This window comes from Trachurus trachurus (genome assembly GCF_905171665.1).
Source record: "Trachurus trachurus genome assembly, chromosome: 24".
Lineage (NCBI taxonomy): Eukaryota > Metazoa > Chordata > Actinopteri > Carangiformes > Carangidae > Trachurus > Trachurus trachurus.
The window spans coordinates 21,788,178-21,804,873 of NC_139910.1; the positions used below are offsets into that span (position 1 = coordinate 21,788,178).

The 16,696-nt window shown below is 44.3% G+C and overlaps 1 protein-coding gene across 2 annotated transcripts; it reads right to left on the reverse strand.

Moving 5' to 3' along the window:
- Window positions 1-4,130: 4,130 nt before the first annotated feature.
- dll4 (delta-like 4) lies at window positions 4,131-14,064 on the reverse strand. 2 transcript variants are annotated; one of them, XM_084000868.1, is made up of 11 exons: window positions 13,616-14,064; window positions 13,185-13,445; window positions 12,759-12,816; window positions 11,849-12,112; window positions 9,461-9,521; window positions 8,164-8,294; window positions 7,782-7,951; window positions 7,470-7,689; window positions 6,225-6,963; window positions 5,717-5,825; window positions 4,131-5,223 (listed from the first exon to the last, which is right to left on the reverse strand). In XM_084000868.1, the coding sequence occupies exons 1-11, from the start codon at window positions 13,667-13,669 to the stop codon at window positions 5,218-5,220; spliced, it is 2,073 nt and encodes a 690-aa protein (XP_083856994.1). In that variant the 5' UTR covers window positions 13,670-14,064; the 3' UTR covers window positions 4,131-5,217. The 2 variants fall into 2 exon arrangements, with proteins under 2 accessions (XP_083856994.1, XP_083856993.1); XM_084000867.1 differs by lacking the exon at window positions 4,131-5,223 and having other exon boundaries at window positions 5,581-5,825.
- Window positions 14,065-16,696: the final 2,632 nt, after the last annotated feature.

Here is a 16,696-nt window from a genome sequence, read left to right on the forward strand (position 1 = left end):
TGGATTTCCATATCGTACGGCTGATGCAACTTCCAACAGCATTTCAGGGCCTTCACAACGAGCCAGCAACACACCAAGACATTGCATCAGATTGAAATCAGGAAGAGATGCCTAAACAGGAGAGGATCCTGTCCATCTGAGATATATCACCAAGAGAATAAATAAACTGTGATCACATTTATATTCTAAATGGACATTTTAAGAATAAGTAGCCTATTTCTCTCAGGTGGCGATGTGACCTGACCTTTTTTTTTTTTACAGTCTATGGACCTGACACATGACTGATGGAAGTCACTCATGTCATGACTTATACTACATGGATGTTTCCATGGATGTAAGAGGACAGATCTAGTCCCACAGATCCAGACTTTAGTAATCCCCAAAGGGAAATTGTTTCATTGCTCTATATAAAATATACAAATATGATACATAAAAAAAACAATAACACAACCCCTCACATTTAAATTATAAATCATACCATGTTAATAGTAACATTATATTGTGCACAAAAGAGTAGAAAAGGACATAGACAAAAGACAAATTAGTCCCATAAGCCTATGTGGAGATAGGCTTATGGGACTATCTCCACCTATCTCCTGATGGTGTTTATGTACAAAAGTTATTTGTTAATACTTTGACCCAGACAGGAGCCTCACTGACACAGGGCAGGTTATTCACACTGGGCCAGACTGTTATCATTTATTGTCAACAAAACACACGCACGCACACACATATTCCTGTTAATACATTATAGCAAAGCAATAGACAGAAGCGAAAGCAGCAGGGTAAAAGCAAAAGTGAAAAGATCGAAATGGTAAAAGTACAGTATTTTAATTATTTTTTTAATTTCTTGATACAGTTCAATGTACAGTTCAGTTTTTTCCTCATTAGTGATATTCCAATGCTAATTTTCTCCATCTTTTGTAGATTTATTATTTTTATGCCACTCTTATGACTATATTTTTTCAGCCAATTGCATTGTCATAGAAGGAATGGCTTATTGAGTTTAAACCTGAGTTCATCCCAGGTGTATGGGCAGGACATGTACACAAATAAATTGGTAAAAAAAAAAAAAAAAAAAACAAGGGGGAAAAAATGTCAGCAATAAGAAAAATACTGTCATGTACCAAAACTGGAACAACACTGAGCACAGTGGAGACATGTCACAGAAATAGAAACAAAATGATGAGAACTATATCAGACCTGATCAAATGTTCAGAGATGCCCACCACTCCTAGTGGATCTGATATAATAGTAGAGGCTTATCTGTTCTCATTAGATAGATTATCTATAAATAGCTGGCATTACCTGCCTTGATAAGAGGCCAGGCAATAAAGCACCACACATGCCTGGCCTATAATGACCCTGAGTCCACCCAATGATGCCATGGCATTTCATGTCCATCAGAGCAGATGCTGCAGCACCACAACATGCTTTTGCAACTCTGACGTTTAGACTAGTTGTTGTCAAATACTCATTTGTTTATTTGTTTTTGCTGTCAAACCAATATATTTAAAGTACTGTAGATAATTTAACACCTAAACTAGTGTTTTGGACATTTACGTTTTTGTTGTTCAGCTCAAAAGATATTCAAATTTTAATCTGGTTATAGACATACAACACAGAGTTTTCCTTCTGCAGCACTGATGGAGGTTGTTTTCCATCTACTGTAAACACTCAGGTGTCAAGAATTTGAAGGCAGGTTACTGGAGCAGGTCAGTGGCATCTAAAAGTAGAAGAAGAAAAAAAGACACAACAACATGGTTCATGCAGTTGGTTTGTCTGAATGACAGGATGTATGCACCATGGATTTATGCTTTAATGGCTAAACTCATTGGCTGTGTTGAGATGAGGTGCTGCCGTTTTAGACTTGAACTTGAATGTTCCTGGGGTTTTATTTTGACATGCACTGACCACTTGTTTCCTGTGTGTGGGTTTCTTACTGACACCTAGTGTTAATTAATGAGACGACTGCAAGGGCAGAGCGGGGCAAGGTTATGGAGCGCTGGAATGTACTGTCATATTCTGTATCAGTATAATCTGCATACAAGTGTATATTCAAAAAGATCCATGAGGCAAAATGAGTCAAATCAGGCCCCGAATAAAGCCTGGACCACAGGAATACAACAACATTCTTGAGTGTGATTGATTCGACACAATCTTTGGGGAAAAAAAGAGTGTTTTGTGGAGGGACTTCCACATTTGTCATAAAGAGATAGACAGATTGGTATTTCAAATCTGCTTCCCGATTCTCTGCTCATGACATCAATTCATGTATTTTCCCCGTTTCCTTTTTCAGAGTAAATAGTGCTGATTAGTTTGTGTGCCTGCGCTCTCTCTTGTTTTGAGGTTGTTTCCTGAAAACCCAGAGTCATCTGTGCGAGCAAGTGCCGACCGAAGAAAGCAATGCGTGAGAAAAACAGTTGGCCTGTGCCGGCATGTTCGGCATTTTTTAATCACGGAGGAAACAGGAACTGATGTCACTGGGTCACAAACAGGATGCTGTGATTATAACACAATGAAAATGCCTGGCCATGCTATGGAGACCCAGAGGCCAAAGAGCAGGGCCTTAGCATGTGTTTGCACTGCAATGGAGTGTGAATGAGGCGGTGTGGCTGCTGTAGGTGTGAGTATGATGATGGTGGGAAGAAACTCTGAGTAGTACCATCAGTCTGGGTCAGGTAATGGATGATTAATCATAGTGATAACATGTATGTTTTTCTTGACCCGGGCCGGAAGCTCCCTTTTCCAGACGTTTTGTTTTGTTTTGTTTTAAACACACTCTCATAAGGCTTTAGATGAGGATGCCCAGGTCAACAGGTCAACAGGATGTATGTGAGGGAACAGCCATTGAGGTCCTCTGCCTCTGAGTGTTGATTGCTCCTGATTAGCGGCTGTTGACTGTTGCAGGATTTCTGTTAATTGGAGGCAGGAGGGGTTTTGATCATGATGTGTTGTTGCCTAGACACAAAAAAAATGAATTTTCAGACACATCGGAGCCAAATTTTAAGACGAGTGTGTCATTCACTGAGAATGGTGGTATATCTGGAACAAACTGTACGGAACAGCAGTATTTTCCCAAAAGGCAAGAAGGTGAAAGGGCAGAAAGGTCGACCAGACTGCTCTGACGACTCAACTTTTCTAAGAAAGATTGTTTTATTTATGTGGATTCATGGCAGATCCACTGGCTCCCATCTGCTCCCCCCCCAACACACACACACCCCTCCACTAACAGACCCAGTGCCAGGTCTTCTCCCCAGCTTTGTCTGCAGGAGTGGGTGGTACAGAACCGGGCATTGAAATATTGCTCTTAACCCTGAAGGGGAGGCAGGCAGGCAGGCAGGCAGTTGGGGAGCATGTAAGTGCTGGGGTGTGTGCATGCATGTGTGTGTGTGTGCTTTTTTTAATGGGAGGTCTGTGCACTGTGTGTGTGTGTGTGTATGTGTCATGCACACGGGGCAAGAGGCCTGGCATATGCTGCTGTTTTTATGGCACTACAGATTCACTCCGTGCTCCCCCACGGCATCTGTTTGATTGGCTGTGTCCGTGTGTGTGTGTGCGTGCGTGTGTGTGTGCGCAGACGCGTGTGCAAGCATTATGAGGGGTGTGGTGAGGAGGGGGGGTGTGTGTTCCCCTTTGCCCTGTGCCTGGCTTTGTTTCGCCATTTCCAGCTTGAGGGGGTGGTATCCGTGGAAACGGATTTGAATTTCAAGCCAATTTAGGGCCAGAGAGAGAGAGAGAGAGAGAGGACGAGGGGCGGGCGAGTAGAGAGGGAGCCAAAGGCGTTTCCAGGAATTACTGGAGGTAGAGATGCTGCAGTCAGGAGCTTTATGTTCTTGCATAAAGTCCAACACATCACACATGATGTTGTGTGGATGTGGGAAAGCAGCTGGATTTCATCTTCATAAACCTGCTCACAACTTCAGTGAAAAAAAAAGACAGGATGTAATTTTCAGTTCCCTTTTAGATGAAATCTAGATAAAAAGAAATACAAGACACGTTTAATCTTCATTTGTACTCAATTTCATTATTTAAAAACACGTCAAAAATAATTTCCTTTTCCATTTACTGACATCAAATTAAAAACAGTTTCCAAGGAAGTTTTATTCTTCAGAAGTTTGGTCCTTATAAATATGCATTATATACAAAATAATATTATAAAACATATAAAGAGCAGTGTGTCATATTTAAATTAAACTCTGGAAATAATCATTTAAAAAAATTACATTATTGGTTCTGTATTTCTGAACTTTATTATAGGCAGGCAGTGGCGTGACAGTCTTTTCTCTTTGTTTTCCTGTTGGGTTGCATACAAACACTTTTCGATGCACTCTTCCTTTCTCTTGGATCTTGCTGGCACAGCACTGACGTTTGCGCTCCTGTGGTCTACTCTTCAAATCGCTGTGATTAAAAAGTATTTTCCCCCCACTGTTTTTTTTTCTTTTTTCTCTTTTTCTATTTTGTAGTGCAAATGATCCAAGAACAGACAAGGGCACAAATTTAGCATTCAAACCCCCTCTTTTAAGGCTTCTAGTGAATTTGGGCTGCATACAATCTTCACCATTGCGTGGAAAAGTCCAACCAGTCATTTTCACGTGATTGACAGTTGAAGATTAGTTTCAGACATTCTCAGTGTTTGTGAGGTTGGATTGCGACGGTGGGTGAGTTCACTCGTCTCGACCCTGAGTCTTGCATAGCAGGCGAAGCTGGCAGGAGTGAGTGTGGGAGGGAGGAGGGCGGGGGCGGGGGGTGTCGGGTCACATCTTAGGCACCTTTTTTAACTGATTGGTTGGCTGTCAGAGTCATGATTATCACACAAGGCCGGGTCAGATACGAGGGGCAACGATCCACCTGCGCCTCCTTTTACTGTCCAGGATGGCTGAGATTATAAATTAATATTTTTACTGAAGCTCTGTCAGTCTTCACACCTTGTGTGGTCAGTCCATTTAACCATTGTCACAACTAAGAGAGGTCCTTCACTGTACATGTTTTGCATACAAACACTCGGTCGACGTAAAGTTTCTCAGTTCTGTTCTTTTTGTTTCGCAGAGCAGAGGTTTCTGCCTTCTCCAGTTCTCAAGTGTTGCAGAGCAGCAGTGGATCTAGAACAATCTCCAGTCTCTTCTCAGCATTTGTAAACAATCCAGAATATTAGATTCTGCCTCGATTGTGTCTTCTTCCTCATCGGATCCCCTTTGCTTTCAGACCCCTCACGGTTTATACCTGTAGGGAAATAAAGGGAGGACAAACTTGTGTTAAAATACAAATGCTACAATGATCCCACTGCTAAAAGCTCATGAGGTTTTTTATTGCCCTTTTTGAACTGTTACTGCTCACATGCTCCTCTATCGCCATTATGTTTTGCTTGGAAATCACATCTTAAAAATTCCTCTAATTGCCACAGCTGTAAAACATAGCACCTTGGAGACCGAGCGGAGCCAAACATGTGTGAGGAATCAGTCCACGTTCTGAATACAGGTCATCACAGCCAAGATAAAGAACGGCCGATGTAATTCACAGAAACCACTAATGCAGTTGATTGGGCTATCCCAAGCTCAGGTCCAAGTATCACACCACAGTCTTTCTAGAAATAGCATCATCCCTCCATCATAAATGTTGGTGCACTAGTGAGGGATAGAGCACATGGGACGACATGATGCATTTGAAATGGGCGATCTGCGGAAATGCTGATGAAGAAGTGATTGTTTTGGCTTACCTCGGTCGCTATGACGCATTCCCTCCTTTCCTCTGCTATAACAAATACCGACTGGTACATGGAGTCTCTTGAGGAACATATTGTTGATATCCTACACTCTGGCTTTTCACTGCAAACACAAATCACACTTTGCGTTAACTCAAATGAGAAGCACATGGCGGCGCTATGCCTCAGACATACATACACATGCACAGTGAGGTCAGGGCCTGTTTGCAGCACAGCAACTGTCAATTACACGTAAACGCAACATGAATGAGGAACAATAGGCCGTTTCCAAGTTTGACAAACACAACCGAGGCTCATTGTTGGGTTCATACAAGTAAATCATGGCATAGCGTGAGTGAAGACTATCATTAACAGCAGGCTCTATGTATACACTGCTCTATTAAAGCAATAATAGATGAGGCCTATGGAAAGTTTCTAGTGCTTTGCCATGGAAGCCATTAGAGTGTAGCTATCGGGGACAGGAGGGGGTTAAATGTGAGGTGAGATGAGTGGTTCCTCTTACCTGTACATTCTACTCAAGGGCATTTTATCTTCTAAACACTTGTCATAAATAAGACTTTTATCCTCTTGTGACTTTTCATCTTTGAACTCCTTTGATTTCGAGTTGTAAGAGTCCAAGTGATAGTTTTTATGGATAAAGTTTGATTTTTCTGAGTCACAGTCCACCTCCAGGCCGATTTTCTGGTTGGTGTTTTTCAGCTGCGACGCCGGGATCAGGTTATCCCTCTGAAAATTCGACAGGTTGTTCATAGTCTCCGTGTCTCCGCTCTCCCTCTGGGCCTGCCTGTGGATGTGTCGCAGCGCCAGGCCCACCATGCACAGGAGCACCAGCAGCGCCACCAGCCCCACCGCCAGAGACACCGCCGCCCACTGGAAGCCGTCTGTAATCTCCGGGGTGGTCACGGGGGCGGTGACGGAGGCGAAGAACTCGCAGCGGTGCCCGGTGAAGCCGGAGGGGCAGATGCAGGCGGTGGGAGGTTTGCCGGGCCCGCCGCCCCCGGTGCACGTACCCCCGTTGAGGCAAGGCTGCAGGGAACACTCGTCCAGGATCCTGTCGCAGTTGCGGCCGCCGTAACCCGAGGGACAGGTGCAGGTGTAGTCGTTGATGCGGTCCTGGCAGGTGCCTCCGTTGAGGCAGGGGCTCCCTGCGCATTCGTTGACGTTGATTTCACAACGCTGGCCGGTAAATCCTGCACGGCAGCTGCACACGCTGGTCCCGCTGTGGATCAGACAGAGGCCACCTGCAGCAGAGGAGGTGGACAGTCACTATCAACAAGTTGTTTTTATCTATGCAGGCAGGAAAATCTTTGTAAATGACATTGCAACATCGAGATGTTTCTAAATCAGAAGGAACGCAACCTCCATAAATCTTCCCATGAGGCCCTTGCAGTTCACACATCTCCATCAAATCCAGTGTGACCGCAGCACTTTATACATCTATTGTGTACTTGTACATGTATTGTTCTCCTGACACAGAACAATCCCAGAGCCCCTCCATGTTTACAACAAGACAGAAATCGAGCTACGCTGGAAATTTGTCCCCTTTCATCAACAACCACAGTGAGCTGTGGTGACATTTACAAGCTGCTGCTCTAAGCTGCCGAGTGTTTATATGGAGGACAATAGACACCAAGTTCCCACCAATTCCTGTTGTTCTGCACTGCTTCCAGTTGCAGGAATTCGAAGGGGGGAGAAAGAGCGAGGGGAAGTTCAGAATAGGGGGGCAAAGAGGGGAGGAAGACCGTACCATTAGCGCAGGGAAGCGACGTGCACTTGTCCACTCTCTTCTCACAGTTGAGTCCAGTGTAGCCTCGGGGACACTCGCACATGTAGCTGCGGCCATTGTCCTTCTCCCAGCATTTTCCAAGGTGGAAGCAGGGTGAGTCAGCACAGGTCAGCAGGCTGTGTTCACAGTGGGAGCCCGAGAAACCCTTCTGGCATTTGCACTCGTAGCCGCTCTCCAAATTCTGGGTGAAACAGAAGAGGTGGAGTCAGTGAAACGGTCGCCAATTAAAAAAAAACCCCACAAATACAGTTTGTTGTTTCGTTTCCAACTTACTGAGCATTTCCCTCCGTTCCTGCAGGGGTTGCTGTCACACTCCTGCATCTCCATCTCACAGTTGATCCCTGTGAAACCGGGCAGGCACGTGCATGTGTAGCTTCCCTGGCCTGTGTTCATGCAGGTGGCGCCATTCTCACAAGGATGGTTATGGGTGCAGAAGTTTAGGTCTGCAGAGAGAGAGAGAGAGAGAGAAGGGAGTTTGTTTACAGGGAACTATCCACGCCGGATGTGTACAGACTAGAGCTATGAATGGAGCACTTCAGAGGAAAACCTCATTCACTAATGCTTTCAAGTTAATTCAAATGAAAACAGTGCGCAAGTAACATGAGACCATCTACTAAAAAGGAACAACAGCAGTGGTCCAAGTGGTCTGGTTTACCTTGGTCACATAATAGGCCTCCCCAGCCCTCCTGACAGTTACACTGCCATGGCAGCTGGCAGGTGCCGTGCATACAGGCCGGGTACTTCTTACACTCGTCGCAGAACATGCCTTGCCAACCGTCTCTGCATCTGCAAAATGACAAAGCACGCTCCTTGATTAATCACTCACTGGTGTTTTCGGTCTGAAATTGGCTCTTAAAACTGGTCAGTGTAATTTTTTATTAAACATGCACTCTGTTAATTTGGATGAAATGAGAGCAGACAGCTCGGCTTTGTAGGTCCGTCATGGATTAGCTGCCTATTTCATTAAGAGATCGGTCATTTATCATGTAAAGTGACATTAATAGCTTCACCACAGTTGGATACAATCATTAAATTCTCATATAAATCCATCATAGCAATGACAAAAAAACCCTAAGTGTGCTACTTGTGGGGCCAAAAAAGACATCTTGAAGTAGAACAGTGTTTTCAGAGGGGATACAACAAGTGGGTATGAAATCAGGCCACTTTGTTATTCCACAACCTTCTTACATCATAAATTACAGGCAACATTGTTCTGTGAATAATGATATCAGCACTGTCAACATCACACAGTGTGAATTCAGAAACAACAGAACAAACACATGCCAGAGTTGGAGGTCAAACAATCAAAGACGTTTACACGGCATGAGGATAAATACTAGGATAATATGAATGTGAAATATTACTGCAAAGACTTTTGGCATCAAGCCAGCAGTCGACAGTTCTACCCTCATGTTTCCCATGAATATCTATTTCTCAGTCCAGTGTGCAGCCATCTTGTCAAACTGAGAGATTGTGGGACTTAAGATGTACTTTTAACGTTCCAACGTTTTCTGCTGAGTGAGCAGAGACATGGGAGCAGCCTGACGGTGTTGGTATCTGGAGGGTTCAACCTCAGTGCGGTGGGAATGGAGGGTTTGTGTCTTAAAAAAGAGGGCCGTGCAAGGAGGAAGGTTCTCACAGAGGGCGAGTGTGTGTGAATTATCTCTGCTGCTGAGTGAGGGAACGAGAAAGTCCAGCGAACGGGAGGGGAACATGGAGGCAGACATGCGAGTGAGTGACGCAGGGAGACGAGAGCAGGCACCGACCGAACTTCTGTTGGTTTAGTGAACTTCAGCCTCTGTGAGTGAATGATGTGGGTGTAAGAACAGCTGATGTGAATCTAACTTAAACAAGAGAACTGGAAAATGAAAACAGAACTGAGAAACCCACAACCGCATGGATCCACACCTATTTCAATGCTCCGTAATAATAATAATTTTTTGAATACTTACACACACTCTCCAGGTCTGGAGCAGTTTCCAGTCCTCTCGCTGCAGCCCTCCAGACAGATCGCTGAGGAAGGAAGAAACACAAACACACATCAGGTCTGAGAGCCCACCCAGCTGCAGCAGCACAACCTGCATAACTGTGATACTGAATAAGTAACATTTCCACAACAAGGGGAAAAAAAGCCTGTAGCTGCTAAAAAAGCCTTTAGAATAACAGTGTGGGAGCAGCTCATTACAGCAGCCGAGGCCACAGAGCCCTGCTCTCCTGAAATAGCAAACTGTTGAAGAACATGAGGCCTCAATATGTCTCAACTTTCCTCAGGAGCCATTTGATCATTTGATCTAAACCTGCCTCCGCCCGCTATTGAGTGTGTGCGTGCATTTGTGTGTGTGTGTGTGTGTGTGTGTGTGTGGGGGGGGGGGGGGGGGTCCTGTTTTTGCAGGACGCAGGTCTTTGCATGACACTGATTCGCAGGACAACATGAGGCGGGTGACGGTGAGCGGCCGGTTTAGTGCAGCAGCAGATGCTCGCTCTCAATAGCAGACAGCTGTCTCTCTGTCGCCATTGTTGTTTGTGCTCTAACAACCATATTTGCAGCTGCTACTCCACCGCGCGCCCAACAATGGAGGGGACTAAACATCGGTGGCGCGTGGCGGATAATAATGCCGCGATTAACCTTGGCGCGTGCAGCCGCCCGGGCTCCTCCTATCAGTGCCCGCGCGCACCCTCCCCCGCGTGCGGATTAAGTTACCGGGCACGCGCGGTACAGTAGCTACTTTCAGTCATTTCAATATTAATGTAATTTTTTTTTCTCCCCTATAGAAACACAAACATGTTCTCTCCTCTGAATTGGTTGTGACTTCTTTTTAACACGTTCAATTAATTGCCAGGTAAACGCACACCTGTGGGTCATTAAGGCTCTACAGCTGTGCTAATTAGCCATTGTTTCGAGTAGCCTATAATTAGCATTAAATGTGAAATTCTGTAGTGGGTGTTAAACTTTGGAATTCGTTAACAGTGGAAGAAAAAAGTTGTTCAAATGTGTTCAGTTTAAGAGGCTATACAAGGAAAAGGTGAGGAATTTATATAGAAACAAGTTTTGATGGAGAGTATTGGTTGTGGATTTTATTTTTCATTTTTCTTTGTACATTGGTGGCTGTAAATTGGCCTTTGGTCTGATGTGTTCTTTTGTTTTAAAAAAGGAGCAGGTGCTATAAGTTTTCTTCATCCTGCTCCATCCCAATCATAGGATTGGAACAAATAATCAATGAATGAATGAAAAAGAATGAATTGTAGCCACCGTTAGCCTGCTGTGTGTGTTTCCGCTGCATTGTTGCTCTATAGCTCACTAGGCCCAAATGACAAGGCTTGTTTAAGCTGATGTATGGCAGTGTGAGAGAGAAGAGAGATTATAGTGTGTGAGAGATGCCCCATCTATCTTTCTCATGTATATTTTCTGTAGTCACTGACGATTGATGTGTCTGTAATTGCAACACGTGAGCCCATCTGGTTAGAATTTGGCGCCACAGTCAAAATAGCACATGCCAATTTCTCTTTCACCACCAAGTGACATGGATGACAGATCCGCTGTCACCCATGTGGTCACACATCCAGCACATGGTAACTATTACTCTCACGGTGCCTCCTTCCTTCCAATCCACTCTCTGATTAATTTGTTTTGGTGAAAAGGGCCCTTGGTTATTGTGGAGCCAAATGGCACTGGGCCTCCTCACAGGGCCTGTTCAGAGCCGTCCAGAAACATGGGAGTGTTGGCCTATGATTTCGCCAAGTGGGTTTGCACAAGTATAATGTGCCTGTTGTCATGCTAAGCTGCCTGTCCCTCAATCCATATTAAATGAGTGTTCACAAAACCACAAGCAATTATACATCCGACTTATATGATCACTAATTATATGTGGCAAATATCGAAAAAAAAAAGAAAAAAAGCACTCTGCACCAAAATTGCCCGTCACACTTGCCAGTTGTCATCACATCATGGCTTGTAATAGTGCTCAACATCCTGTGGCCTTAATGATAATGACATGTGTTATACAACTTACATTTAAACTGCTGATTTGTGTGACTCACACACACACACTCACAGATCTTTTCTCATTTCAGGCACAAGCCGTGACACCAGGACCTGGCTGAGTTACAACTTTTTTAAGGTAAGGACTAGTCATTGCATCTTACACAGGATTCACAAGCTCCCAAACTAAAACAGATCCATAATGACAAACCTCTGTGTTAAAGAATAGACAGGCTCTCTGAGCAACACTCGACTACACAGCTCCAGTATCAACAGACAGAAATGTGAATTAGAGATCTGGGCCAGAGTGCTGATTAACAGCCAGTTGTGAGTAGTGGGAGATATTTTGTTGATAGCTTACGTTCTTCGCAGTATTTCCCCTTCCAGCCAGGCAGACAGGATAACTGTCCGTCTCGGGTGCAGGTGTAGTGGCCAAATCGGTCGTCCCTTGGCGAGCATTTCTTGGAGCAACTTTCTCCGTAGTAACTTTCGTTGCAGATGAAGCGGTAGGAATACCTGAGCTCTGTCTGCTTTTCCATCTGCGTATGCTGAGACCAGTCGGTCCCTACACCCATCTGTCTCCGGATGGCAAAAAAGCTAATCAAAAAGTCTGGGTTGTTGGTGTCTGAAAGAAGAAAAAGACAAGGCAAAAGAGGGGGGAGTCAGAATTAATGCAGGATCTAAACTTCTAACCTGCATATTCTGGGATTTATGTCATGTACTGCATCATAAATGGCCATGGGTTCAAAAGTCGTCCACTTTCGCTTTAATAATCTGCCCAGTACCAAGCTGCATCCCTTATCAAATCCCATACAGCTTAGATGAAAGATAAACTCAGGTTGAAATTTCCTCTTTCTTTCCGTCAGCAAAAACATTCCCAGGCCCAGTCCCCTCTTCCAAAGGGCGGAACAGAGTAAGGTGTAAAATACAGGAAGATGTAGTCAGGGGTTTTTGGCAGGCACTGAGTATTCTCACCAAAGCCCACAGCTCTTTCCCACGCCAAAAATAAACCAGAGGAAGTTCAATTGTATTGGGTATAAGAATGAAAAAGGTGTTCTGAAGTTCATAACAAAAGAGTGAATAGGCGTGAAAATGTGTGAAATTATGAACAATTAACAAGAGGTGGAGGGGGACATTTGAATGACTAAGCTGCATTTAATGGCCCAATCTTTGATTCTTTTGTGCAAAATAAAAGGTAAACTGCTGTGAGAGGCTCATGTGTTAAATGTACAGGCAGAGCTCCCTCCTGTGGTAAAAGATGTTGCACTTACCTACAGGTAGATTTCCATAAGGTGAATGCCAGGCTTCAATTATTAATGAAAATGAGCCCTAAGGAGAAAACACATGCATATAATTAATATCCAAATTATGCTCATCATTTAAGAAGAGAATCTGACATCTTCTCTATTAGCATGCATTAGTCTGACTGTCTCAAACAGCTGTTTTAGTGCCACTGAGGGCTGCATGGAGATATGTGCTACATTGATCACTGCATGGCCCTTGTGGATTCTGAACATGAACGACGTGGTAGCAGTCCAATCTGTTCGTCCACAGAGTGTTACCTAATGATATGGATTAGATGAGCTGACCAGTAACCGGTGCGCTCCCAAAATGCACAGCAGCTCCCTGAAAACAACACAACAGCGGTGGCTGCAATAAAACAAAACAAAGTGGATGCACTGCTCCACCTCTCTTACCGGCCATCCGAAGTTGAAGGGTATCTGAATGCGTCTAGGTAAAGTGCCACTGTCCTTGGCGCTGAGAGAGTTCGTCCCCAGCACCGGTGTCATTGTACTTCCAAAGATGCAGTCACCTGGCGAGACCACAGCCTGATAGTTCTTCAAGCAAATAGTGAAATAAGTCCTGCAGTTGGGTTTGCACGCGTTCCCGTTTGCCAGCAAACCTTTGTGATTTTTAAATTCGTGAAGATCAAGCTCAAAAACACCGGATCCAAAAACCTAAAAAGAGAAGGAGATATCATTTAAGAAAACGTCGGCACGGTTACATTTAAATCATTCTTTTAAAAAAAAGAAAAAGAAAGAAAAAAAAACCCTAAAACAACTGGCTCTCCATGTGTTTGGCGGAGGTCTCTGGGACCACCGGGGAGATGTATTATCCTCCTTCATACCTGTGTTATCAACGTGGTGCTGAATGCGATGGTAAAGGTGAACCAGGCTGCCATCCTTCTGCTTCTCCAGGGCAGCCGCGTCACCAGCCAAGAAAGCAGCAAAACCTCCAATTCCAAAGTATTTACACCGAGGTAAAGAAATGTACAAGAAAAAGAAAAAATCTCTACAGCAAATAGAAATCCTTATTCACTCCCAGGGAGTTCTCCAGTAGCCCCTGGTTGCTGTGCGTCAGAAGCGTCCAGAGAAAGCGCCTCCAATCTCCAAGTTATCCAAAGGTGAGAAAGACTAATATCCACAGCCGAGCCTCTGTCTGTGTGTCTGTCTGTCAGCGGGCGTCCTCTCCGTGCACGGTGTTGTACTCCACAATGGTCAGTCCGCGGTGTGTGCGCGGCTCACAGCTTGTTTTGGTGCTGAACTTGGTGCGTCAGTGCGCCACGGATGTTCATCACTCGTCTTATTACTAGTGAATGAACCGTGGCGTGTCTCCTCCCAGATATATAGACTTGCACTGCTGCTGCTCATTACATAAACCGTCAGTCACCGCGCGGACACGCCCACTTTACATACTATTACAACCCCCTTCCCTTCCAACCCAACAACAATTATCCCGATTTAATACTCACTGGCACTGCACTGACTGACCACCGTGGACACTGGGCGATTATTAACAAGCCCCAAACATCTGTTGACTTATTTTTAGCGCACAATACGCCGGACACACATTCACACATGATGGACAGTGAGGAAGGACAATGAAGAGGAGGCGAAACTCCGAGAATAGAAAGCTAAGAATTCATCTCAATCACCACCGCATTGCTCCTTTGCACCCGTTTGCTCCTGGTTCCACTCAATTGCATCTAATTAGCCCCGACTGCAGCTTTTGGAGCCAGGCGCACTATTTTCTCTCAGACCCTCCTCTTTCACTAGGGTCAGAGGTGTGTGTATCACAAATAATGAAACAAAAGCAAAAAAAAAAACGATTAGGGAAAACATATTAAGTGGCCATTTGGTTAAATTGCAGTGGAAATTCACTTTCTTTATTGTTTTCTATGTTTTAGAAGCAAATAAGATTCATAATATATCCCATTCATATGCAGAGTGATTGTGTTGATGATAAAGCATCCTAAATTAAACCACTTTTTTTTTTTTTTTTTGTTCTTAAGTTCTTCTCAACACCTTTGAAAATACATCAGCTGTCCGTTACTTTTGCGCGCGGATGCACATCATATCCACTCTCACATTCATTTGTACTAAGATGTTATTTGGGGTGGTGTTTCATCTCAGCGGTGGCGTGTGCCCCTTCATGCCCACCCATGCGTTTCACGGTTTAGTGGCAGCGTGCCTCCTATTGTTGCGGCGCGTGTCCCTCTCTCGCCCTCATGCGGGTGTAATGTGCGGGACGGGAGACAACTATTCAGCTGTATGCAAATGAGCTCTCTCTCTCTCTCTCTCTCTCTCTCTCTCTCTCTCTCTCTCTCTCTCTCTCTCTCTCTCTCTCTCTCTCTCTCTCTCTCTCTCTCTCTCTCTCACTAACACACACTCGCGCGCGCACGCACGTCACCTGCATCCGTTAAATTGGTTTATTCTTCCTCGTGGCCTTAGAGCTATTACGGACGACACTGCTCGCATCACTGAGATCAAAGATTTAATTTGATGACCTGAAACTGACAGTGATGATGCCCACCACAAATAAACTGCATTTCCAGCCACTTTGATACAACAAAAACAAAAAACAAACTTATTTTCTCTTTAATAATCAAGGATGATATTAAACACATCTAATTAGTAAATTCCCCCCCTCCTTTATTACCTCTTAAATGAGCAAATTGTATTTTACTCACAAATGAATACCAGCAGCACAGTCCACAGGGAAGTCCCCTAAGAAATTAAGTATCAAATCATTTCCATATAAACACATTAAATGACCGAGAAGCCCTGGTTTAGAAAATGAATTGTTTGGATATCTGGCGAATAAACACTTTTCCTCCGCGGTTCTCCCCTTAAACTGGGGCTGTTTTTGACAATCTGATTGGTTGTATTTGTTATTCGATAGCTCGTGTCTCTCTCATTTACCATCTGGTGGGAGACTGGCAGCCCCGGCGCACCGTTTTCTCTCGTCTGTTCAGAGAGGGGACAAGCCAATTCTCTCCAACCTGTTCATCTAAATTCCGTTTGGCATCAGTTGTGCATTTGTGAAAAAGCAACTACAGTAATCCTGTAATAACATTCAGAGGGATGTGTTGTTTCCCATGTTGCAGACGCTGGAATGATCACACAAGTTAATGCAACGCAGCAGTAGAATTATGCCACATTAAGGATACAGACGGCTTCTGTAATATATGATAATAAGGTCATTAATAAGACATGAACAAGTACCAAAACATCAAATATCACTGTCATATCAATGTTTTATTAGTGTTGAGCATGTGAACTGCAGTTGTGCATCTATGTTCAATGTTGATATTCCAAAATAACATGCAGTGATAGGAAAACCTTTGTTCTACCTGTTCTCTAAGTGGTGACATTAATACTATCAGAGGGACAGAAGCAACACTCGTCTATCTCACTGTGCTGCTGTGTCACCGACTCAATTTTAATTTGAATGCTGACGACCTACTTTGTGAATTTGTTAAGATCAAGCAGGTTTGGGAAGCTAACACAGCCTTCCTACTTCTAAGAAAAGATAAAGCTCTAACAGACAGGCAGACGCTTCATGTGGATTATTTGGGAAAAAATGTAAAGTCAAATGCATGGTCTCTTCAAAGAAAATAACTGTCACGATTTCTCCTTGAACTCTGCGTGATCTCTGAATGCTTGTCTTTCATCTGTTGTCGGCGTACAGTAACTGTGGGCTGCCGAGAGTGAAAATGGAGAGCATCTATATTTATTCAGTGTTTATACGGGGCAGACATAGTGGATTGGTTGAATGCTTGTCATATTGACACACCTGTTGTGTCTCCAGTGGGTCCACAGAGACACAATGGCATTGGCTCGAGCCAGGCTGCGCGCCACGCAGCGCCTCTCTGTGTCCACATGCCCTCGCCTGCTAATTCTGTGACTTGTTGACTTTGCAGTGTGGA

Coding starts and splice junctions, on each gene's coding strand:
- dll4 (XM_084000867.1), bottom strand. CDS start 13,669: ATGGCAGCCTGGTTCACCTTTACCATCGCATTCAGCACCACGTTGATA. Junction 9,522..11,848: donor GGGGAAATACTGCGAAGAAC/GTAAGCTATCAA, acceptor TTCCTTCCTCAG/CGATCTGTCTGGAGGGCTGC. Junction 7,690..7,781: donor GGAACGGAGGGAAATGCTCA/GTAAGTTGGAAA, acceptor TGTTTCACCCAG/AATTTGGAGAGCGGCTACGA.